The following is a 26,981-nucleotide window of genomic DNA, read 5'->3' on the forward strand; positions in this document are numbered from 1 at the left end:
ATCAGATACAAGACAAGGATGCTTGCTCTCACCACTATTATTTGCAATTGTTCTGAACGTTCTAGGCAAGACAATTAGACATGATAAAAAAATAAATATATTGGGATTAGGAAATAAGTACAACTATCTCAATTCACGTAGGATATTGTATATTGAAAATCATAAGGAATCTTCTAAAATAATATTTGAACTAATAAACAAGTCTCTTATGGTGAGCAAGTTCAATATACAAAAATCAATTTTATTTATATACACTAGCAATTAACAATCCCCAAATGAAATTAAGAGAACAATTCCATTTAAAATAATGCCTAAATAAATAAAATACTTGGAAATAAATTTTTAAAAGAAGTGAAAAACTTGTACAATGAAAACTACAAATATTTGTGTCAGAAATTAAGATCTAAATAAAGATAAAGGCATTCCATGCCCATGGATCAGAAGACTTCCTGTTGTTAAAGTGGTAGTTTCTTCCCAATTGCAACCATAGTTTCAACAAAGTCTCTTTCAGAATACCAGCTGTCTTTATTTTCAAAATTGACCAGCTGATCCTAAAATTTATATGGAAATCCAAGGGTCCAGAATAATAAAATAATATTGGGAAAGAAGAAAAAATTAGGAGGCCTGCAACTTCCCATTTCAAAACTTACTAGAAAGCTACAGTAATCACAATGGCGTATTGTTTATACTGACATATGATAGTCATATAGATCAATTAAATAGAACTGAAAAATCTAAGAATAAACCCTCACTTTTATGGTCAATTGATTTTTGACAAGGGTGCAAATGGTGCAGGGATAAATGGATACTCACATGCAAAATATGAATTTTGACTTGTACATCACAAAACACAAAAGTTAACTCAAAATATATCTTAGACTTAAATGTAAGAGCTAAAAGTATCAAACTCTTAGAAGAAGACTTATGATTATACTGTTGTGATATTGTATTGGGCAATATTTTGTATATTTGATACCAAAACAAAAATAATAAAAAAATGTCCATCAAAAGACACTTTCAAAAAAGTGCAAAGACAACCTACAAATTGGAGAATGTATTTTCAAATCGTTTATCTGATAGTCACCCATATCCAGAATATATAAGAGCTCTTACAACTCAACAACAAAAAAAGATAAATATTACAATTTAAAATGGGGAAAAGCTTTGAATAGACATTTGTCCAAAGAAGATATACAAATGGACAATAAGTACATGAAAAACTGTTCAACTTCCTTAGACACTAGGAAAATGCAAATTAACACCACAGTGAGATATAACTGTCAACACACTAGGATGTCTATAATCAAAAAGACAGAAAATAAGAGGGGTGATTGAGAACATAGAGATATTGGAACCCTCATAATTTTTGGTGGGAATGTAGCATATTGCAGCCACATTGAAAAACACTTTGGCATTTTCTTAAAATTGTAAATATAATACTCAAGTTCTACTCCTAGAGAAACGAAAACATATGCCACCACAAAAGGTTGTTCATGGATATTCATAGCAGCATTTTCAAAATAGTCAAATTTGGAAGGAACATAAATGCCCACCAATTGGTGAATGGATAAATAAAATGTACATATGCAATAGAATAGTATCCAGCAATAAAAAAGAAGGAAGTACTGAAACATGTAGGAACCCTGGAAAGATCATGCTTAGTGAAATGGGTCAGTCACAAAGGACATTAAATATGTTGATTGCATTTACAGGAAATGTCCAGAAAATGAAAACCCGTGGAGACAGAAAGTAAATAAATAATTTGTTTGGGCTGGGTGTGTGGGGAGACTAGGGGAATGGAAATGGGGAATTACGGCTTATGTGTATGGGCTTTTTTCAAGGTGTTGAAAATATTCTATAATTAGATTTTGGTGATGGTGGGCAACACTGTGAATTTACTAAAATCCACTAAATTGTATATTTTAAATGTGTGAAATTTTTGATATGTGAAATATGTCTTGATACAGCTATAAAAATCCACAGTGAAAGGGGAAAAAAGGATTACTTATGAAAAAGCTAGAATCCAAGTGGCATCAGATTTCACATCTATGACACTGGATGGTAGAAGATAATTAATGAATGTCATTCAAGTTTTGAAGGAGAATTATTCTGAGCCTTGAATTCTAGCATTCAAAGGTGACATTTTCAGATTTCACATTTTAAAATCCATTAAAAATGTAGCTGGATAAAGAACAACAAAACAAAAGACATAGAAGGTGCACATAAATAAGGTAATAGTAGAAAATAATGGAATGAGAAAAACTGAATTGATCTATAAACCAAGATCTAGTTTATCAAAAATAACAGTAATGCAGGTAAGCCTGTGACTTAACCTGATGAAGAAAATATACTAATAATCAGCAATGAGAAGGAGAAATTTGTCATAGTAAAGGATTTTTCAAATAATGCTTTGAATACTATGTTCAAATTTATTCCAATAAACTTCAAAGTCAGATGAAATTTTTGAAGTTAAAAATTAGGACATTTTCTGTCAATTGAGTGTCCAATGTCAGGTAGCTATTATTGACTATTTACTGCTAGGAAATGCATTATTGTAAGTTGATGATCTAGTAAATGACAAAGTGGAAAAATGAATAGAACTGAGAAGTTTCAGAGAAGGGAAGTTTCAGAATGTAGTTTGATTTATCAGAATGGCAAATAAATATTTCAAGAATTGTATTGGCAATCTCCTTACTTTTAAATAGAACACCAAAAGTCCAGAAATCAATAGATTTGGAATTGTGATACAGTCTTCTATCACTGTTTTGTTAATGTGTAACAAAGAATCAAAGAGCTATCACTGCCTTTTTGAGAACACAGATTTCTGACCTACCTGCTTTTTTTTTCCTTTTCCCTTCTGTTATGATTTAAATTCCTTCTTTCCAGTAGAGAGTATTATTTGGGTAATAGCTAGAAATGCCTAAACATCAGTGATTCACATAAAATAATGTGAATTTATAAAGTAAATAAAAATAGGTTTTGGAATAAGAGAAATCAGATTTGAATTTCTCCATTTGTGAAACTTTTTGTGTAATTGTGAAAAAACCATTTTACTTTCTCTAAGTATCAGGATCCTAATATAACAAAAAGGGATAATGATCCTACACACCTAGTTACCCACCTGGCTACCCGCCTATGTTACAGAATTTTTCAAGGGTAAAATAAGATCTCAAAGGCCAAATTAAATCATTTTCAATATTGCCTTGACTAGCTTGTTTATAAATGCAAGATATAATGCTAATACTGTAGCTAATATTTCTGTAGACTTTGTGTGACACATACTTTGGATTTTTTCCCTCTGTAATGCTTCTAAGATTGTTCAAAAATGAATCATCAGTGTTCCCTAACTCAGAGCAATTTTTCAGCAATTGAATAACCTGGATAATACCTGACCTGGATTGGAAGTATTTGAGTGTGAGGGGCATACACTTGGAATATTTTTCTTTCTCCATCAAATGGTTCATGCTTGACTCTAAATAAACAACTTAATTAAATTTCCCAATGAGAGTCATGAGAAAATACCATAAAACTGTGGAATTTTTTACTTTTTAATGGCCAAGACTCTTAAAGGACCAAGTTGCATATGTAACTAGTTTGGATGTATGCCTGTCTATTACTTTTAGAAACACCAACATAAGAATGAAAATGCAGCACTTTCTATGGTCATTTGTTTTTTCGTGTTATGAAAGCATTTTATTATAACATTGTTCATACTTGATTACATTGCTTATGTTTGTGTCTCATCACAAGCAAAGAAAAGCATTATTCATTAGGCTTTTACTTCTTGTCTAATATGTGTTACAATTCAACTAAAATAATCATTACAAGATATGATTTTTAGGGTGAATAAATAATTACTTTATGCCATAATTAGAAATGTTAAATATTTTACTTTAAATGTACTTAAATGAAACTAATATTATGGGAATGTCTAGCATACAATCAATAACCCATCCAATTAATGACCCATAAACTACATCTCTGATGTTAGCTGGAAAATGAATTATTCATAAGGAAACACAATTGACAGAGCAAACGTTGTAAATCTAGAACGTTTGCTATAGCCAGTCTGTGATTTAGTAATTTTTGCTGTCATAAATTATTTTTGTCATTATAGTCAGATATAAATCTATTAAGATCCATCAGATAAATGTTTTTGGTTATATAACATCTTAATATATATGTATATATATATAAAGATGTATATACAAATATACACATATATTCTGCATTTATATAAATATTCTGTATTAGAGCATTGTTTATGCATATGTGTGTGTGTGTGTATATATATACATATAGTTATATTGTGTAGATAAGCATCAAACATCAAAGAGCTTCTACGGCCAGTGAGAGAGAGCATAAGAACTTTTTGGATATGTGGTTTTCATGACTTCAAATAATATATTCAAGATTCACTAGTAATGTAAACTTGATATTTCATATCACATTTAGGCAGGAGTCAAATCTCTTTCTTGGGTTACATTTCCCTGACTCACATAAACTCAGCATCTAATAAAGTAAAATCCAATCATTTATAGGAAGGGAATTATAGTCTCACTCAATATATACTATATGCTAGAAGTTGTATCTAACAAATTACATTTCTTTGTATTTTGGCTCTGAGATGGTTTGGTGAAATAACCTCCTGCTTCCAAGGAATTCTGTCCAGAGAAAACAGCAGAATAAGAACTTGAGGAACAAACATACCCTTTCTACTATTGGAATTTTAATGTGAGACCAAATTAACAAGGATTTTAAAGAAGCTCTCTACTCCTTCCCTTTCATATATTTCCTTCTTTCCCACTTCCCAGAAAAATGCATAATTGACTGGAAAAGTTAGATGCAAATTGCAATAAACTATCTTAACTCCTTAGAGTGATCAGGCAAATATATGTTTCTAGAAGACTCTGTCAATGTTAATAGCATTCTTTATATTTTACTGGCCAGGTCATTTACAGATTTTAGTTGCCCAGGTTTTTGTAAAAAGTTCAGTGTTCTCCTTCTGCATTAAAGAAAAATAATGATTTTCAAGGAATGCAAACTTGGGGATGTCTTTAATGTCTGTCCACTTGAAATTAGAAGAAAATATTCGTACAGACACGTAATTGCATTTACTATTTTCCTGCTTATAACATGTTCCCTATGGGTGGAAGACAGAGCATAGTCTATTGTTTAAGAGGAAAGACTTGGGAGCCATCCTTTCTACTGATCATGCAGTGGGTGTCAGCTGAGAGCACACCACCTGACACGTTGCATGAGTATTCCACATGTGAAGCGTGGTCAGTTACTTCCTTCCCAGTGTTTAATGAAGCATTAGTCATAATACAGTCTTACAAATCAGTGCACCATTGTTGGAGGAAAACAGTAGCCCAAAACGTAAATAACCAATGAATACATGGTTGAACTGGAGTTTGAAATAGTGGGGTACTATCGTAATTTATCCGCTCCACTCATAAATGAACCCAAAGCAAAAAAAAAGAACAAAAAAGAAATATACACTCATCTCCAAAAACATATACAAAGAGGTATCCAAAACTTCAAACTACTGAACAGGTGGAGGTGGTATGGAAATTTGAATATCAAATAGTTAATCAGGAGAAAGTAGAGAGGGTCAGGCTCAATTGCAGATTTCAGAAAAAGCTGACAGAATACACCTTCCCAATATGAGAGGAGCACCTTGTGTTGCAAAATAAATATTTGTCTTATGAAACACTGGCAAGAGCAAAGATATCCCAGCAATAGGCTTTTTGTTGGAAATCATTTTGTTGTAAAATGTAGAGGAAGTGGCAGTGATTGATAATCCCATGGACCAGCTATAGTTTCAGGAGGCCATGTGTGCTAAGAGAAGAGGGAGGTAGAAGGTTCTGCATTCTGAGGAGCCAGCAGCAGCTGGCTGGAGAGAACAATAGAATTAAAGGGTTTCATAGACGAACCCAAACATCAGTCATAAAGAAAGCTCCTGTTTTCATAAACAAGAGCCCTGAACACTCTGCACACATTAACTTCCTGAAAAGAGACAGTCCAAGAAGGATTGCCTCACTCAAAGAATGTGAGTGATCAAAAAAAGAACAAACACAGACCAAACCAAAAACAAAGCAAAAAGGAAAAAAAAAAAAAAAAAAATCAGAGGAACACTCAGAATAAGACTATCACTTTAGAACAGATGAAAATTGTGAGAAAATATTTTGCCTTCAAGTAAAACCTTAAACCATCAGACAAGATCATAACGCTGGGAAAAAGGAGCCTGGTGAAGCTATGGCAAAACAACAGAGGAAGATAAAGGAAGATGAATTAGGAGCTGCAGCCATCAGAATAGAAGTGGGGGTAGGTGAGGGAAATTGAAAGACGCACAAGAGAGTATTTGCTATCAATGCCGCTAAAAAAAGGAGAGGAGTGAAAACTGCAAGGGATGTGGCATGGGAATAGAGAATTAAAAAGGATTCATAGAAAATAATGTGCAGAAAGGAAAACAATTCTCTGAAAAAGAGAACAGCTAACAATGAAACAGAAAAGATAGAGATATAAATTTAAAAACATGGAATTATTTTGGTTTGCAAGGGCACACTTTTCCAGAAACAATTGGTCCATATCCAGACACCAGTTTTTGTCTGAAGGTTTCCCATCTTCACCTCATCTCTTGCATTTTAATGGTTTCTTCAAGGACTATTTCAGGAAACTTTCTTTTCTAAAGACTAAATTTCACAGGATAAAATATTTATCAGTTACCGTCTTACCTAAAAGATAGTGTGACTGTGTAAAAATTCCTTAGGACACACTTTTCTTTCCTTGGAAACACTGTTAATATTGAAGCATAGATTTGTGGACTTTTCAAAGTTTGATGCATTTACTTTCATGTTATCAGAATTTGGGGATAAATCAGTGATGAAAGGATATATTAAATCTGCCATGCTTAATGAGCTTCATCTATGATATAATGTTAAACAAAAAGCGAAGCGAGGATCATTACATAGAATATGTTATAAATGTGTATGCTATTGGATAATAATGATACTGAGGAATACACAGAAACTGACAACACTGCTCGCCTCTGGGAGGGAAAATGGTGGTTGGGGACAAGAGTAGGAAGAAAACATTTTATTTTATACCTCTTTGTTGCTTTTGAATTTAGCACCATTTAACTGCTATAAATTGAAATATATACATTTTAAGCAAAGAAAGAAAAAAGAGGGAACAGTATCCTTACTATGTACTCTGTATTTGCTTATACTTGGTTCAACAGGACACTGAGCATAAAGGAAATGCCTAGAAAATAATACTGTGTATTATACAACAGTATTTTACATATATTAATACATACATGCATGGCATATAGCAAAAAGGTACAGAGACTACAGAATATCTCATGAATATACAAAAATAATTTCAAATATCCACCATGCAATGGCAATATTCCATTTTACAGTGTGGTTCATTTTCAGTCAGCATATTTGCATTCTGACAGGTATGAAATGACAGACTGAATTTGTGGTGCAAACCCACAGTTCCATTTCTATCCAATACTATCACTTCTCTGCCAAAGTCAATTCCACCAAATGCATTCAATGATAAACCCAATTCAAATAGAAAAAACAAAAGCAACTTTTGAAATATTATTTGACTCCAAAATGCTTTTTGTTATGACTTGACTATGCATATAGTGTTAATTTTTCATGTGAGGGGTTTTTCTGTACATCTAATTAAATTGTTTCTTGATTCTGTTGTAATTACTCTAAAGCTCATGTTCTGTATCTTCTACTATGGTAAGAACACAGACTGTAGGAAAATATTAGCATTTCTCATTCAAAATAACACAGTTATAGAAAATGGCATTTGAAGTGCTCATTAATATGTTGGTTTTAACAAAAAACAAATGCTACTGATATTCATAAACCATAGCATTAAATTGTGGTGTATGCAACATTTCTACTGTTTGAAGGATTTTTGATTTTGCACAACAATGAACGATAAGGTTTGTAGATACTGCTAGGAGATTTTAGAGAAGAAAGAAATGTATTTTTTCTTCAGTTGGAGGTAATAAACATATTATTTTCAAAATAATGTCTACATTTTATAACTACAAACGTAATGTAGTTATTGTTAGACCACTTTATTTTGAAATAAAGATTCATAGGAAGTTACAAAGTTAGTACAGAGAAAACCTGTGTGATCTTCACCCAGTTTGCCCCAATGTCGTATTGTATGTCAAAACAAGGAAGCTGACATTGGTGCAGTGTGTATGCGTAGTTTTATGACACTGAATAACATGTGTAGGTTTCTGGAACCACCACCGCAGTCAAGCAGTCGAGGTACAGAGCTACTCCATCCTTAAAAGACCCCCCAAAAGACCTTCCTCATGCTACCCCTTTATAATCACACCTGTCCACTCCCCACCTCATCTCCCACCGCACCTAATCCCTGGCAGCCACTAATCTGGTTCTGTTTCTATAATTTTTTCATTTCAAGAATATTATATAAATTAAATCATACTGTACATGCCATATGAAATAAGCTTTTTCCACTCAGCAAAATTTTCTTGAAATCCACCCAGTTTGTTATATGCATCAATATGCAACAGTTCCTTTTTACTGCTGAGTAGTGTGCCAGGTATGGATGCACCCCAGTTTGTTTAACCACTCACTTTTTGATTGGGCCTTGAGAAGGGCATTTTGATTGTTTCCAGTGTTGGGAAATTGCAAAGAAAGCTGCTGCGAACAATAGCGTACACAGTTTTGTGTGGGCACGTTTGCATTTCTCTGGGATAAGTGCCCAGGAGTAGGACTGCTGCATGGTATTTTAAATGCCTCTTCAGTTTTTAAGAGGCTATCAAGCTATTTTCCATCATGGCTAGTACATTGCACACCCACCCTCAATGTGTAAGTGGTCCAGTTTCTCTACGTTCTTGCCGTCATCGTGGTCTTAAATTGCATTTTCTAAAAGCTAGTAATGCTGAGATGATGAACATCTTTTCGTGTGCTACTTGATGTCCACATACCCTCTTGGGTGAAATGTCTCTTCATGTTTTTGCCCATTTTGTAATTGTATTGCTTGATATATTTTTTTTTAATTGCCTTTATATTTTAATTGTCTGCTTTTTCCTCTATTTAAAATAATGTTGAGTTTGTCAAAAGAATGAACAGAAATCACTCGAGTATGACAAGTCTTCCGTGTTGCACTGACTCATTTTCAGGGGAAAAGGATTATAGCAGAGAAAGGATGTTGCCACACACATATAATAATAGCATTAACCCATCTCACTTGCAACATAAATTGAACCATTAAAGCATTTGAATGTCCCTCATTAAGTTTTTTTTTTTTAATCATCATTTTATTGAGATATATTCACATACCACGCAGTCATACAAAACAAATCGTACTTTCGATTGTTCACAGTACCATTACATAGTTGTACATTCATCACCTAAATCAATCCCTGACACCTTCATTAGCACACACACAAAAATAACAAGAATAATAATTAGAGTGAAAAAGAGCAATTGAAGTAAAAAAGAACACTGGGTACCTTTGTCTGTTTGTTTCCTTCCCCTACTTTTCTACACATCCATCCATAAACTAGACAAAGTGGAGTTTGGTCCTTATGGCTTTCCCAATCCCACTGTCACCCCTCATAAGCTACATTTTTATACAACTGTCTTCGAGATTCATGGGTTCTGAGTTGTAGTTTAATAGTTTCAGGTATCCACCACCAGCTACCCCAATTCTTTAGAACCTAAAAAAGGTTGTCTAAAGTGTGCGTAAGAGTGCCCACCAGAGTGATCTCTCAGCTCGTTTTGGAATCTCTCTGCCACTGAAGCTTATTTCATTTCCTTTCACATCCCCCTTTTGGTCAAGAAGATGTTCTCCATCCCACGATGCCGGGTCTACATTCCTCCCCGGGAGTCATATTCCACGTTGCCAGGGAGATTCACTTCCCTGGGTGTCTGATCCCACGTAGGGGGGGGAGGGCAGTGATTTCACCTTTCAAGTTGGCTTAGCCAGAGAGATGCTTGATATTTTTAATGTTGAGTTTTGAGAGTTGTTTACATATTCTAGATTAGAGGCCTTTGCAAGTATGTTCTCCCATTTTGTAGGTAATCTCTTCATTTTAACAGTCTCTTGCAGAGCAAATATTTTAATTTTCATGAACCCTGAATATCAATGGTTTTCCTTTCATGGATTGTATTCTTGGTTTTATGCCTTTGAGCTCTTCATGAAACCCTAGGTCCTGGAGATTTTTTCTTTTGCTATTTTCTCAAAGTTTTATAGGTTTAATACATACATTTCAATCTGTGATGCATTTTGAGTTAATTTTTATTTCTGCCCTTATGTTTATTATTTCCTTCCTTCTGCTTGCTTTGGGTTTATTTTGCTCTTCTCTTTCTGGCTTCTTAAGGTAGGAGCTTAGATATAGGTTTGAGAATTTACTCCATTCCTAATAAGTGTTCAGAGCTATAATTTCTCTCTTAGCATTGCTTTGGCAGCATCCCACAAATTTTGACGTGTTACATCTCTTTCCCTCAGTTCTATGTATGTTTTTATTTCCCTTGAGACTTCCTCTTTGCCAGACAGAGTATTTAGAAGTGTGTTGTTTAGCTTCCAAGTGTTTGAGGATTTTACTGTTACCTTTCTGTTATTGACTTGTGGTTTGATCCCATGGTGGTCAGAGAACATACCTTGTAACGTCTTAGTTCTTGTAAATTAGTAAGGTTAGTTTTATGGCTACAGATATGGTCTCTCTTAGTATCCATCCTGTGGGTGCTTGAAATGAATGTGTGTGACACCTTTTTCTCATCTTGGAGTTGGCCCCTGTTGATTGTGTTTTCCCATTTAGTATGAGATCTTCCTGGTTTTTCATTTGATGAGTAATTTTTTATTGAAACCTGGACAATTTGTGTATTATGTGTTAAGACTGGATCCTATCTAAATTGTGTGTTTTAGCTGGCCTCCTTGGAACCCCTTCAGTGGGTAAGCTGGAGACACACTGCCTCATTATTGGCCAGGTGGGGGTGGAAGTGAAGGTTTCCACTTGGCTTCTTGTTAGTTTTGGATAGGATGGGAGTTCGGGTCCACCCCGGCTGGAAGGGAAAGGGGTGCCTCTGGTGCCCCCCATGTGGCTTCTGCTGACACAGTGAGGTGGGCAGGTGCGTGGTGAGGTGAGACTCATAACCGTGGGTGGGGACCAAGTCACAGTTCTCCACTCTGCGTTCTCTGGGTGCCTCCTTATGGTCTGGCAAGGGTTGAAGTCTAGGATTTTCCCCAGGCTTTGGCTGGTGGGGGAGGAGGTGAGGTTAGGGTTTTTCTGTCATGTTTAGCTACAGTACAGTAGAGGAATTATGGTCTAAAAATTTTCTGTCTTGTCGAGCTGCCCCTTTCCTGGTCTTTTGGCTAGGAAGAGAAGGATACACACACACACACACACACACATACATATATATATATATATATTTTATTATTATTATTATTATTACTTTGTCTGTACCCATTGATGATTCTGGATCCCTGGCCTCTCCATTCTCATTTAGGAAGTATGAGGCAAAACTAAACTTCTCGTCAGGGAATTTACCATTGTGTCCTTCCTCAGGTCCCAAGGTCTGTAATCTGTCTGCATTCTCCTCTCCCCTTTTCAGTCTTCTTACATTTGTTTTATATATAATGTCCAGAGATTTTAGCTCTACTTAGCCGGGGACAGGAACAGGGAGAAGTATATCTACTCTACCTTCCCCAAAGTGGAACTATATTTATTTTTAAACTACTGTTAGTGACAATTTACTTATAATGAGTTTGATGCTTGGTTTTTCACCCTCCATTTCCCAATGAAATGGGGACTATAAGATGAATTTGACAAAAAACAGATGATTATGGACATGGCTTTTTTTTATTATAGCCATGGAGACTCAGGAAGGAAGAATTCTTCCTGTGTGAGGACCTCGCCATTTTATTGTAAAACAATACGTTTCCTGCAATATGATTGCTGGATTTCATTTCATTTTACTGCAAATCTGACTCTATGTAAAAATAGATTTCATACCATTAGAAAGTTTTAGAGAAATTTACATGGTTAGAAGGAATTCGACTTGATTGGAAGTAGTCTTTAACATTGATTTCCAACCTCAAAGGTTAAATCTAAAACAAATTTAAATTTTTTACACTCAGGATCATGGGTTGCAATATATTTGGAGAGCAGTTTTAAACCCAGCACAGTGGGTTCAGGTAGTGGCTGCAGCCTGTCTTGCAAGAAGCTGCCTGGCTCCATCTCTCATGCTCCATTAGTTACCATCCAGCAGAACATATTTCATACTGAAAATGTTAACCAGTATCCGCCGATCAAAGTCAAGTTTTGTATTTCTTGCTTTGATCCCGCTTTACTCAGCTTTATGTGGTAAATGCTTAAAATGTTTGTTAAAATAGTTTCTTACAACATTTCAGGATTTTACTAAGTAGCTTATGATGCCCATTATTATGTGCTTTATTTATTGTTGATTTGTGGATAATAATTTAAAAATAATTTCTCATAGCTTTATATAGTTTAGGGGCATCAATTACTATTTAAATGCAAATGCTTTCTCCAAAACATATTGTGAATGAAATATTTGAGTATTTAAGTCCTAATTATCCATCTCAGCTGGGATCAGAGGGATTTAAGATTATAGTTTATATGTATTTCTGCAGAAAGCAAAGCATCCCATTTAGGTAGAAACAGAATATTTACCACTTTGCCTTCATATGTTCACACCCCAAGTCTACTAACAATTGATGTCAAAAGGTATTGAAATTATCTATGAAATCTCACTGAAAGTTTGACTGATATGTCACCAGTGACTTCCCATACATCAGATAATTGCAACCATAGGAGGAGTGTTTTCTATTCCTCTGGAAAGTAAAGTGTATAAATGGGACAGACTGTATTTAATAAAGTGATTAATTTTAAAATTCCGTATTGTATATTTCAGAAATTGATTGTTATTAATGAAAAACTAAAATCCAGTGGGAATGAATTAGGAAGAAGTGGAAAGACATTTTTCTCATCAAAATTAAAAAGAAAAGGTGAGGCAGGATGGGAAGTATGGGTCAGAAGAAAACAAGGTTAAATATGGAGGCTATTATCATGCTTCTTTCCTTTAGAAAAAGATTTAAAAAGTGATTGAAATGGTTTGGAGAGTGGACTTAAATCTTGTCATACATCATAATCATTAGACAACTTCTAATAATATGCTTTAATTTAATAAAGTTATGCAAATTCCCAGTTATGAGCCAAAAAGTTTTACAATCAGAACTTATTTAACAAGAAATATAGCTTGTTTGGGAGATATTGTTGCTTGCGTTGCAAATGTATTACAAGGTTACAATTTCTAAGTAGTATTTAACTCTATCATGGTTGTAAGAAAATATCAAGAATACTGGGGAAAGATATGTGGGTTTAGATTGAATTGGGGAAACTTGCTGTCTCTTTCAGGCTATGTAAAAATAATGTCACGATATAAAAGCTTGCTATTTTTTTCTCTTTTAAGCAGAAACTCATAAATTCTCAATTCATTAATCAGAAAGCTGAATAATTTCCCATCTGTTTTCCAAAGCCTCATTAACTTCTCAAAACTTTTCTGGTAGAACAGAGAATCTGTTCCCGATTGGAGCCATAGGCAATATTGTGGTTATTTGGTAATTTATTTTATTGCTATTGGGAACTTAAAAAATTAAAAAAACAGTTTATATATGATGTTCACATAGACATTAGCACATCAAGCATTGTTAAGTTATTTCCATAGTTGTCTGTAACTTTCTAGGTTAAAAAAATATATTTTTCCTTCTATTATATTTTTCTCTTGTATATTTGTTTTCTTAAATTATAATTTGCTATAACATGGCAAAGCAATTCTTAGATTTCAAAACTGGCTGTTTTGGAAAAACATTGTTGTTACTTTTTTCATCAAAATTCCTGATAATTGTTTTTTTAAATGTTTGTTTCCTAGGCTTGTGTACAGAGTATATTAATTCAGAAGCACTGGGATTTGAAATCTGGAAACCAGGGTAGTTCTTAATAAGAGTATAATATGAGAAGAAAAAAGAACATTGCTTTTCTCTTTAGGGAACAGTGCAGAATTTGGAAACATTTTGGAATACGATTGGTCCTTGGAGACTTCTTCCCTGCATCGTGGTGGTCTCAGGGACTTCAGCCCTCCCTGAGGGCAATTTTCACGTCTATGAGCCTGTAGGAAGGCTCCAGTCAGAAACGTGGGATGGACTCCCAGAATGCTACTTTGTAACCAATCTCTACAAACCTTCATTTTCTCACTTATAAATTGTGGCTAATATTGCCTACCTCAAAGGGTTGCTGGAAGAATAAAACACTGGGGTTTGCACAAAAGAATTGTATATAACATGGTGATTGGCACATTTTGGATGTTTAGTAAACATCTATTTTCAAAGACCCTGGTGAAGGAATTCTTGATGTGCTAAAGTTTGCATTTTAGAAGAGGATGTCTGGCAGTCCAGAGGAACCCCTTTCTGGCACATCAGTTCTCATAAATGAGGAGGCTTAAGGTGCACAAAGCTGGTGGGCAGTTGGGGTCACTGATTTTGTTCAGCATCTGAAATGAATGGTTAGCTCCCTGGCAACCACATTTTCACCATCCCTGCCTCTTTTCGGCATCTGAACCCAAAAGTTTTTAAAACTCAAACTTCTTTTTCCTCTCACTAAAAACTGTCCAAAGCAGCAGCTGTTTAAATCACCGAGACAGAAACAAAATCAGGGCAGGGGCATCTATTTATTAGTACAAATCTTCATAAATCAGTGTTTGGTTGTGCTTGATTTCCACTTCACCATGAAGAATAAACTGCAATAGCTGAACATCACGTAGGGCAAAAAACAATGAAGCTATTGTTATATATATGTGAATTTATATGCATATAAGTGCATGTATGTGTAGATGTATATAATGTACGTATACATATATAATTTATATACCAATTTGTTTTATTTTAAATTTTATTTCAAATTATTGATTTGATTAGGAACAGGAATATGTGATAAAGTAGATATCTGTACAGGATGTTGCCTCTACCTTCAAAAGAGTTTCTAAAGTCCTGGGAATCACTAAATATTCTAACATTTTTATTCCTCATTTAGATATTTTTATTGCCTTGTACAAAACTTAATTTCTAGATCTCCTATTTCAAAAATATTTTTTAATTTGGTATTTCATAAAAGTTCAAAAGGTATATCTTTTAGTTGAAGCAAAAATATTCACTTCCTCCAAAATAAGTACCTGTGAGGGGAAAACATCCATGGTGTGGTGTATTTTTTTCTTCCTTTCCACAATTTACATATAGAAGAAATGTAATTAAAATTTCACTTCAATGATACAAGTGAAAACATTTTGCAAATCAGAATTTTAAGGAAGATCACACACTTGAAAGCAACTTCCCAGGGTGTAAGATAGCTTAAAATATATTGTAGCATAGTAACCAAGTACTGTCTTAATTTATCATAATAAAGAAATAATAGCAAAAATTGCAAAGATCATGTAAACATTTAAAAATGGAAAAGAAAACAACTGCATTTCAATCAGAAAAAAAAAGTTGCTTGGTTATGAAAAACAGGTATCATGGGATTTTACTGAAGCTGTACATAATTTTATTTACCTAGAGTTTCAGCATATGACATTAGGATTTAGGTCTACCCATCCCTGAATGTGTTTCTTAAATGCAGCCCTCATGTCTCATTCAAATTTATAGCTGGTTCTCAGGACACTGGCTGACATATTGCCATTCACTGAACAATTTAATATTCAAAGAATGATATAGACATGATATTAAGGTTTATAAATTTCTAGCAACATAGCAAGACATTATAGAACAAGATTCTATTCCTTCAAGATCCAGAAGTACCTAAGAGACTTTGCAAGTAATTTAGTTTAATACAGATCAGCAATTTATTAGGTGTCTACTTTTATTTACCAAGCCCAGTATTCGTGCTCAGGGGATATAGAAAAATAAGTCAATACCCAAACCAGAAAGAGCTGTATATAGGCTGCTGTGCTTCAGAATTGACAGTGAAAATGGAGAAAGTAAAAGGAAAGGATCCAAAAAAAAAGTGAGACAAATGTTCTAAAACTTGATAGCTGTGATTTTTGCACAACCTTGTGAATATACTGAAATTAAATTCCATATACTGAATATACTGAATTCAATTTCAATGAATTTCTACCCATTTTTTAAAAGGGTAAATGGCAAGTGAACAAAAACTCCATAAAGTTATTGTGAAACAAAAAGTGAAAGAGACTTAAAGGGGCTATAACGCTAGTGACAATGATGACATATGTCAAGGACCAAAGGTAAATCAGATTATGATCAGTGTCATAATGGAAGACAGAAGCATTATATTCATAAGGATGCTGAGATATGTTTTGTTCCCCAGGACATCGGTGTGATCTTGAATAATCCTGGATTTAAACTAGGCCTTGATGAATGGGTGAGACTCATGATGGCAATGAAATAGAAGCCTTATCTTAGAGAGGGGAAAAACCTGAAGCTGAGAACAAGCATAGAAACATAACAGTGCTATTAGCCAGAGAATTGATAGAATGCATTTTTCCCAGGATTTTCATTGAGATATCTGTTTTGTTTTCGTGTTTTGGAAGACAATGTAATTTATGTTTTTAATTATCTACTGAGTTGCTAAAGCATGACTGTGTCACTGTGGGAAACAGTTATGAAAATGTAGATGGTGGCCTAAACATTGCAACTCTCTATGATACTCTTGACTATACATACAGTGAATTACAGGAGTCGTTAAAGGTTTCTGAGGAGTAAGCAGAGTGAGAAAGATAATACCTGGATTTTATGTACAGAATAATCCATAGAAATTGTTTTGTGCTTTTTTCATGTATCCATACTTCCAATACTTCCTGCCAATCTTTTGTGTCAGCTATTGACCTTGTTTCTTATCTCACTTAGAAAACAGAACTGGGAAAAGCTATGCATCACCAAATCTACTCACAGAATTTGATTGTACGTGTATAGCCTCGCTCACCTCCTGCTGCTATGGGAAAGTTGTTTATGTTCCTCTCCAACAAACCTCACCACTTTTGAATTAGACCCCCCACTCTTCTTCTATTTAAGGACACAATTCCTTCAATCATCCATCCACTCCTGTGTTCTTAAATTTGAGCCACTTACCAGATTATGCTTACCAATCTACAAATATGAGCTCATTTCTTAAACCTTAGAAAAAGATTCTTGACTTGAGCTAGAGTTCTATTTCTCTACTCCATTTAAAGAATAAAAAATGTTCTTCCTGAACAATGTTGTCTTCTACCCATTCTCTCGTGATTCCATTCCTATGAGCCTTTTGCTTTCACTTCTAAAAGAGAAAAAAGGAAAAAGAACCCTGCTCCTTTTAAGGATAAAATTGATCTCCATATTGCTAAATTCAATAGTCAATTCCCAGTTGATACTTTGCCAGATGCTCCAGGCTTCTTTCTTACTTCTTTGCCAACTTTGTTGCTCTTTCATCTTCATGTTTGCTGGTTTTCTCTCGCTTTTATTACTATAGAACCTCAAGGATGAAACCTCAACCCTCTTCTCTACATACCCATAAAAACTTATCTTCCCATCCAGACTGCAGCTTTTCATACCATCTATATTCCGAAGATCCTAAATTTTTGTATCCATCCTGACTTTCCCCTTAATTCTATATCTCGCTCTCTCTTCACTCCTTTATGTCTAATGTGCTCTCCAATGTAACAGGTCCATTACCAAAATCTTCATCTTCCCCTCCAAACCTGCACCTCCAATGCTGCCTCCACTCGGTAAATTGCAATGCTTTCCTTCCAGTTGCTCAAGCCAAAGACCTGGGGGTCATTCCTGACTCAACTGCTTTTTTTCATATTCCACACCTTTCCTTATTGGAAAACCTCATAACATCTCTTCCTCCTTCCAATCTGCTCCTATACAGTTCATTTTCAACAAAGTATCCATGTCAATTCTCGTCAATTTTTGTCTCTCTCCTGCTCATAAACATCCAGTGGCATCCCATATCACTCAGAGTAAACTCATAAAGGACCTACAAAGCACCGCAAGTTCTGGCCTGTGTTGTGTTTTTGACCTCAATTTCCTACTAATTGCTGATTATTTCATTCCATTACAGCCTGCATACCCCCCTTGGTCTTTCTCAAACACCCCTAGAAGGTGTCTACCTTAGGGGATTTGAAATGGCAATTTTCCCTATCTGGAGTAGTTTTCCCACAAACATCAAAATGTCTTATTCCTTCATTGTCTCCACATTGTGCCAACATGGCAGTGTAGATTTTCCTTCCCACCTCCCCTCCATACTGTCTACTCTCTACCCTGCTTTATTTTGACTGCATTTACCATTTTCCGGCGTATTATATTTTATCTATTTACCCACCTGTATTTTGTCTTCCTCCACTGGAATGTAAAGTTCCATCAGGACATTTGGGGAGGGTGGGGGAGTCTCTTTTGTTCACTGCTGTTATCTCTATCATTTTAAAAGGGATTAGTTATAAACAATAAATATTTGCTGAATGAATGAATGATTGCATTTTGCAGATCACTAATATTACGTGTGAAGCTTCGAGTTGAAGAACATCAGGAGCTTTGTAAAAGGGTATAGTAAATAACTGGGTGGAAACCATCTGTGGATGCCCAGCACAGAGATGGAAATTTGGGTGTAGGACTCACATTAAAAATCAGTGAAAGAGGGGTACCAGCTTTCATGGAAGAAATCATTAGAGCCCAAGGGGGATGGATATAATTGCCAAGGGTGGCCAGTGAGACATGGGAAAGATGAGTTCACATTGGAATCAAAGGACTACACTTGGACCCATCTCTACATCCTTCTTTCTCTTCTAATTACATGTTGTTTCCTTCTCACCACTATCCCCCTCCAAAAAAAGGTAATTTTTTAAAGTGCAGTTCGGATCAATAATTGACATTAAAGTAGGAATAATTGAAATTCTTAATCTTTCTAAAAATATCTTGGCATATTTATATATTCGTTTTCTGATATAAAAACATTCTCTAACCTAATAAAGATGTGGTGCAGTCATTTTTAGAAAAAGGTATTTGTTTTAGTATTGTCCCTGGTTGTAACATTCAACAATATTCTCCTCTTCACCGAGAGTAAATTGAATGCTTTCTTTGATTATTTTAAGAGCACACAGGCAAATCTCATGTTTTCCAAAAGTTTTGCACCTTTTTCCTATGTGGTGCATAACAAGGGTTTACACAGGAAGGATGCAGTATCTCCCTGTTCAAATAAGTTGGCTGCACAAAGAATGAAACAGTAAGTGGAAATTTGGGGGATGAGCTAAGGTAAGCCTAAAACGGCCAGTTTCCCAATGCTATGTCACCAGTGCCCAGTGAAGTGGATTGTTAGAAAATAAAGCTTCTAAAATAATTACGTTGAAGTTACTAAAAACATGTTTTGGTGGCAGCATTGTAGGTAACTAGAAGAATATTTAAATCAACAGCTGTTGCTATTTTCCAGAATGAGTCACTTTTTCCATAGTAAACTGAATATGGAATACTGAAGCTTCCGAGGCAGTTACTGAAAGAACATGCCATTTCATCAATGTTGTGAAGGCCTGTGTAACCTGTCATATACTCTACTGTGCGCCTATTGCCTGGCCTGAGAAAATTCTAATAAAGTGAACTATGTGATTCAAAGAGTTCCTTAGAATATGATAGATATTAAAAACATTTCCTAATTGAGTGGACACTTTGTTTCATCCCCATGGCCACATACTCTAAATTGCAAACACTAACACTAGTGCATATATCAATTCTAATCAGCATGCTTTATTAAAACTACATAATAACAGAGCAACAAGATAGCAATTTCATATGGTTTATTAACATCTTGCCATTCTTATTGTGACTTTATTAAGCACCTGAATATATTAGTCTTTTCCCAATCTTCTTGGGATGAAAACATTTTGGGGGAGTATTGTGTTCTATAAAAAATATTTGTGACATCGCTTAAAATCTATTGTGAGCATAAATTCATTATTTTTCAGCTAGTCTGACATTATTTGTGGTTTGAAAGAAAGATTTTTTTCTGTATTATTTTTCTATATTTATTTTACTTTGCTAGACTGCTGAGAGCAGACACCACAAAATGGGTTAGCTATTACAATTGGAATTTATTAGCTTATAAGCTTACAGTTTTGAGGCTGTGAGAATGTCCAAATCAAGGCACCGTCAAGGCACTGCTTTCTTCCCAAAGACGGACTGCCAGTGATCCTGGGCTCCCCTGCTACATGGCAAGACACACACAGATGTCTGCTGGTCTCTCCCTTCTCTTCTGAGTTTTCTTGCTTTAAGCTTCTTGCTTCCATGGTTTTCTCTCTCTTTGAATTTTATTCTTTTATAAAGGAATCCAGCAATAGGATTAAGGCTCACCCTTGGCCATGCTTTAACTGAAGTAACCTCATTTAAAGGCCTATTTACAATAGGTTTACACCTATAGGAATGGATTAGCTTTAAGAACATGACTTTCTGGGGTACATACAGTTTCAAACCACCACAATATTCTTGGTTGCCCTAGTACTTGGGCTACTAATTTCCATATGTGTCCAAGTGAGAAACGTATTTCTAAAACTCTGAAATGCATCAGTGGACTCAAGTTGATTTTTATTCTCTTTTAGTAGCTATACCATATACATCTTTGAAGATCAAATATAACAATTAAAATTAATGTGTGCATTACTTTTGAAACTGGACCATGTGGTTTCCAGTATCATCCCTGTGCATCCATTATTCTGTAGAGAGTTTCCCATGGCACATAGTAAATTATTTCAAAGAACAGCAAGGAATATTATTTTAGTTATTCTAATCCATATTTATCATTTGAAATATAAAGAGATGAAAATACTTTTGAAAATGTTCCATGTTTCTCTTTACTTAGACATTATCAAGAACAAACTTTTAATCTGGTCATACATATTTCTATGCAATTTTTTATCAATACTGAAATGAATTTCCTGGATGATGAGAATTCTTAGTCCTCTTAGCTCTTAATCCAACATGTTTTGAATTAAATCTGCAATACATGGAAAATTTGCATATTGAACAAAAATAGCTACAGTTTCTATACATTAGACATCAGTGATTCTAGTTAAGCTTATTTCTCTTTAAAGGAGGTCCACTTATTATGAATTGTTTTTAGGAATGGATTTTGGCTGACCTATTTCTCTTTCCCTTTCAGGAGTTGGAATTCTCAAATCTATTTGCTGTTCTCCACTGCATTCATTCATTCTTTGCTGCAAAGGTAGCTTGTTTGGACCCTCTATTTTTAGGCAATCAGGCTACTGCTTCTGCTGCTACCAGCTCTGCTACTACAAGCAAAACAATGTATATGACTTGACATACTGAGCCCATATTGCCACTGACCATGACTACATAAACAGAATAGACATGGTCATCGTTTTAGACCTTGGAGAAACCATGACAGCACCATGTCAATAGTGGAGTCAAATTTTGGCAGAAAAAGGAAGGTCATATGGGAGCGCAAAAACATTTCTATGCTGGAATGCATCCGGGAATAAACCTAGAAGAACAAAATAGCTTTGATCTCACATGATCGACATGTTCCTCTATATTGCATTAGTCAAAAGTGGAGACAAAAGAAGGAATGAATTGAAGAAGAGTGTAAATATATAAAAATTGTAAGCTACCTACAAAAATTCCAGTTAATGATTTTTTTCTGTTTTTTAGATTATTTTGTATGAAAAATACATGTTGGTCCAGATTATGAACTTATGCCCTGTCATTTTATTATGTGTGACATAAAGAAAGCAAAAATCATGTGACTGCAAGGAGACCAGCATGCAAAAAATATCATCAAAGAAGAAAGCACTTTAATTTGCTGATGTAAATTTCTTCTTGAAATATTCTTCCAGAATTTGACACTGACACTCCACTTTTGTTTCTTTTATTGTAAAATATCCACAAGAATTGTAAAAGGATAACTATATCTACTTATGGTAGAAGCAATGTGAAATGGACTATTTCTTCCTTCATCACTGACATTAAATGTTTTATTAGTAGGCAGGCCAATCAAATATTTAAAATGTATTCATTTAATTATGATTGATATAAACATTCATAAATCCCTTGTTTCTTTCTTGATTTTAAGGGAATTCATATTTTACCTGAAGGAATTTATTATCAAATTAAAGTTTTCAGTGACCCCCCCCAAAAAGGAAATAATATCAACAAACATGGTATAAGCAACAGCTCTCTGTAATCCTAACCCTATTAGTTAATCGTGAACTGAAATGTCCCTAGAAAGTAGGCTCAAAAGCTGTTATTTGTTATCTCATTGACTGTCTTCATTTTAGTGATATTTTTATAAGAAAATAAGATGAGATCTGAAAATGAAATTTTAAATCTAGTACATTATCATGTCATATAAAGTGATTAAGCAATGCCAACTATATGGATCATTTTAGGTATCTCATCATAGGTGTGTAAACATGTAAAGGCTGAAAATTTGGAAGCACGGAGAGGTGCACATGCTGCCCAGAATCCAGGCATGACATCACCTTTTTTTATAATGTGGGAAACACTCTCTGCCTTTCACTTTAGATTTATTGAGCTCCACTTTTAAAAAATCAGATGCTTATCAAAAGAGGAAAACACCTTACTGTTTTTATCATCACATGTATTACCAACTAACTGAACATTGGATGTTCCCTTATGAAGATGATCAACTATCCAATAAGGGGATTAGATTTTCTGTTTTGACAACATAGGAGACAAAAAGTCACTCAAGAAGGAAACAAAATTCATTGTAAAAAAAGACACATACCCATTATAAGCTTTTTTAAAATTAACATTTAGCTGTTTCCATAATCATAAATTAACTCATTTTGTATCTGACTACTGAAATAAATTAAATGGAAAAGAAGAAATGAAGATGCATAATTGTCAAGCCTTAAGATCAAGTGTTATGTTGGATCTGGTACACCTTATTTAAATAACTATGACAAATTGGACAATATACAGTTTTTAATATAATATATTTTGATCATAAACCTGACTGGTATTCATGATTAGGACAATGCTTTAGAATTGTGTATTGATTGCATAATGATGGACAATGCTTTAGAATTGTGTATTGATTGCATAATGATCAACAACACAGCGGTCATTTTAAAATTAGAAGCCCACCTAACTGACTTCCTTAGGCCAGTTATGAACTTATGAGTAGAGGAAGCATCTACCTTAGGATTTTAGGCAGGAGCAGCCAGTTCACCATAGGCTTTCTGCTACTGATTAGAGCTGCAGCTCACTGTGCTCCATACTGGGGATTAACCATGTGTCTAGAGTGTGATAATCTGGTCTACCAACAACAGAAAATGGGCTAGTTATACTAAAGCAAAACAACAAAAAATAACAGTTTTAAAACTTTATTTAAATGTTATAGAATCATTAAAGAGACATTAATGTCAAACTTTTAAAAACTCCTTTATAAAATATTAAAAGCCAATTTAATATCCTTTTTGTTATATCCTAAAAATCTGCTAGCCTGTGCTCATGTGTATGATGAAAGGAAAAGTGCACAATGAGATATGTATGAGTATATATCTCCTCGTGCAACATATATATGTATGTATATATGCATATATAGAATGAAATGCTCACCATAAATTATATTAGAAAAATATATTTCATACACATACATTTAATATAGTTTAAATTTATATTGTAAATTGTAGCTTGAAATAAAATTCATGACAGTATTCTTATTGTGATTATTTTTGATACTATTGATAAAAACAATATGCCTAAATTGATATTTAACATGATTAGTGGGCAGCCACCTATAGGAAATTATTATTCTGATTTTCTTCACTTTAGCAATTAGTAGTTAATATTTAATATTTTCTTTACAGTGTGATGATTAGCTATTATCATTTGTTATAACTTGGGCTGTTTGACAGAGAATTTTTAGAAATGAACAAAAATGATCAAATAAATCTCTAATTCTCATGTAATTTAGGTTTTGGTGCATGGGATTTATTTATCAAATTCTAGTTTATACATAGAGCACATTTTAACAGCAGAATGCTTACTTATGTGTTCACCCCTCCAGTGCCTTGGTATATATATAGATATATAGATATATATCTTTATATATAGCATAAACTCTTTCATCATTATTGGGTTCATTGTAGTATATATAGTGCTAATTCAAAGGGAATATTATAGGTATTTAGTCAGAGAAGTGAGTTAAACATTTGAAAACTTTGCTAACTACTATGGTTAATGTATTTTGCCTGATAAAGAATAATTCAATTAAGCTGAATTATATAAAAGCAGGGATATTTTTAATTTGTTATATTACAACAAGTATTTATTTTGGGAAAAAAAACAGATAATATAAGTGGAATGTGTACACTAACATTAAGCATCCAACACTTTTTTTTAAAGAAAGAAAATCAGCTAATCACTTCTTGGTCATATTTCAGATGTGTATCAATTTACAGTGTTAAAGCCTTTGCTTATTACACTGTTATTGAGCAAGAAGAAAAGCAATTATTTGAAAATAAATGCTAAGTCCATATTCCCATGAAAGCAGAGATTTTTCTTTGGGTGCATTAGGTTATAGATACTTCCCATATTACAGTGAAAAAGTTTGTTAACAAACTTTGTCTACATGAATGTTGGATTTGAGAGGTTTGATTTATTGCTGACAAAAGTAATAATTCAACAATATTTAGAATTACTGCTAGAATCCAGCAGTGTGGAGAAGCTTTAAAAGCACAAGGACAATCTTGTGCTTAATTTTTAAGGTAAGTGTAGATGTTTCCATATTAAGACACTCATTTCATTACTATTAAAAGTGTTCTACTTAATGAACTCTGCATAAGAAAATGTTCATACTTCTAAAATTATTTTTTATGATTTATTCTTATTCCTTAATACTTTCAAATCATAATACCACTGAGTTGCACATTTGAATTTGCTTTTGAAGTATATAAAATATTATAAAATGTTATATATTTTATAAATATTAAAAAATGCAATGAGAATACCAGAAACATGAAATGTAAATATATTTATTTCATTTTTAATTGTTTTGGTGGATGTTTGTAAAAGGTCCATTAATATTTGTGACAAAAACTTGTCACTTCATTCTTTAGGTTCATTAATGTACCACTAATAAAACTACCTTTTTTAATGAAGCATAATGAAAATAGAAAAAATGAACACTTTTTACCACATTTGTGTTTTCACTTCTTTGGGTTGGAGTGGTAAATTCTGTGTCTGTTTAAAGTGTGATCCTGAGAGAGTGAACCCCAGTTACAAGGGACAGCAGTGTCTCATCTGCCATGTGCTACCACTTGGGGCATAATCCAATCTATTCAACAATATTTAAGGAGTGAGATATGTAACCTCTAAAACACGCCAAACATAGAGGAAAGGTGCTCTCTTAGATTGCTAGGGCTTCTGTAACAAAACACCACAGACCAGGTCCCTTAACCAATGGGAATTTTTTGCTCCATGGAGCTGGAGCCTCGTGGACTGAAATCATGGAGCCCACAGGGCCACGCTTGCCTTTAAAGGGGGAAATCCATTCCAGGCCTTTTCCCTCGCTTCTGGTGGGTGTGTGATCATCAGAAATCACGGTCTTAAGTGGTCAGGTCCGCCTGATCCCACATCAAACAGAGAAACAAGTCTCTTTGCTTTGGTGAGGTAAATTTTATTGAAGATGCATCAACATCTTCAACTGAAGGGGAAAAGAAACAAAAAAAATGAAAACAAAACAAAAATAAAAACAAATCTTTCCAAGACTAATTCAGAGTGAGAAGAGTGGTTTGGGCTTTTATAATGCCAAGCAGACAAAGAAATGGCCAGGATTCAGAAGATAGCAGAAGGAAAAAAAAAAGAAGAGCAAAAGCTGTTTGGTCAAAATCTCCTGTTATCTTGAAGTCCTCCCCTCATCCAGGCTTGCTTTTCAAGGAGAAGATCAGCACGGACCATATGGCGATATCCCTTGCATCCTCCTGCAGGCAGTGCTGGGAGAGTTCCTGGTAACAGAGAGTGAGTTTTTTGCTGTTGTTGAGATGAGATCAACAGCCAGCTATTTCAAAAAGGACTTTTTATGCTTGGAATAACTCAAGGCTGCCTGAGTGAATGATCTTAATAAATGGTAGTTTTAGTTACTGAAGACTATACTAAGCATTTTTCAGCTAAAGAATTATACTGAGCATGTTTTCTACTTATCCAGCAATCAGGAGCCCAGACTTCCACGATGCTCCTTGGCTTCTGGCATAATTCAATCTCTGCCTCCCGCACATGGCCATCTGTCTCTCTTGTCTGTCTGTCTGTCAGTGTCCAGATTTCCTCTCCTTATAAGGACAGAAGTCATTGGATTATGGCCCACACCAATTTAGTTTGGCCTCATCTTCACTAAGAACATCTTCAAAGATTCTATTTACAAATAGCTTCACATTCACAGGACCAGGTTTAGGACTTGAACGTGTCTTTCAGGGGAGCTCAATTCCAAGCACAGCAGATGATATTTGTCCATTAACTAAACAACTAGAGTACAACTTTTGAAAGCAAGACTCTTCAACACCCTTGCCATGGTCCATTTTGAGCTGATCCTACACTGGGAGGCTGGGCTGACAGGGCATCATTATCTGATCATTTGAGACTGAAAAGCACCTCATCACTTTCTGTCATACAGGATCACGAGTTGTCCTTTAGATCCTGTAGAATATTTATGGTATTTATATTCTCCCAGTGTTTAGGTTGCTAAGTGAATGCTTTCATTTTCTCTCAGTTTTTATTGTTTTTGCTGTGTTGAAAAATACTACTGCACAGAAAAAAATTACATGCCCATCATATGTAATTCAAGCAATTACAAAGATACCAGTAAAAAGCAAACATGTCACATTAAATCTCTCCACTACAAGAATAGGCACAATTCATTTTAGATAAACATTATT

At 34.4% G+C, this 26,981-nt stretch overlaps 1 protein-coding gene across 2 annotated transcripts in view; it reads left to right on the plus strand.

The window, feature by feature from the left end:
- The window catches only part of SNTG1 (syntrophin gamma 1), a 1,042,376-nt gene extending 1,017,318 nt beyond the window's left edge, over nucleotides 1-25,058 (plus strand). For both annotated transcript variants that reach the window (XM_037803436.1, XM_037803438.1), the window contains one exon: nucleotides 21,227-25,058. In XM_037803436.1, coding sequence (XP_037659364.1) covers nucleotides 21,227-21,385 — 159 coding nt within the window. In that variant the 3' untranslated portion in view covers nucleotides 21,386-25,058. The remainder of the gene's footprint in view (nucleotides 1-21,226) is intronic.
- The last annotated feature ends 1,923 nt before the right edge of the window (nucleotides 25,059-26,981 follow it).

This window comes from Choloepus didactylus, chromosome 14 (assembly GCF_015220235.1).
Source record: "Choloepus didactylus isolate mChoDid1 chromosome 14, mChoDid1.pri, whole genome shotgun sequence".
Taxonomy (NCBI): Eukaryota; Metazoa; Chordata; class Mammalia; order Pilosa; family Megalonychidae; genus Choloepus; species Choloepus didactylus.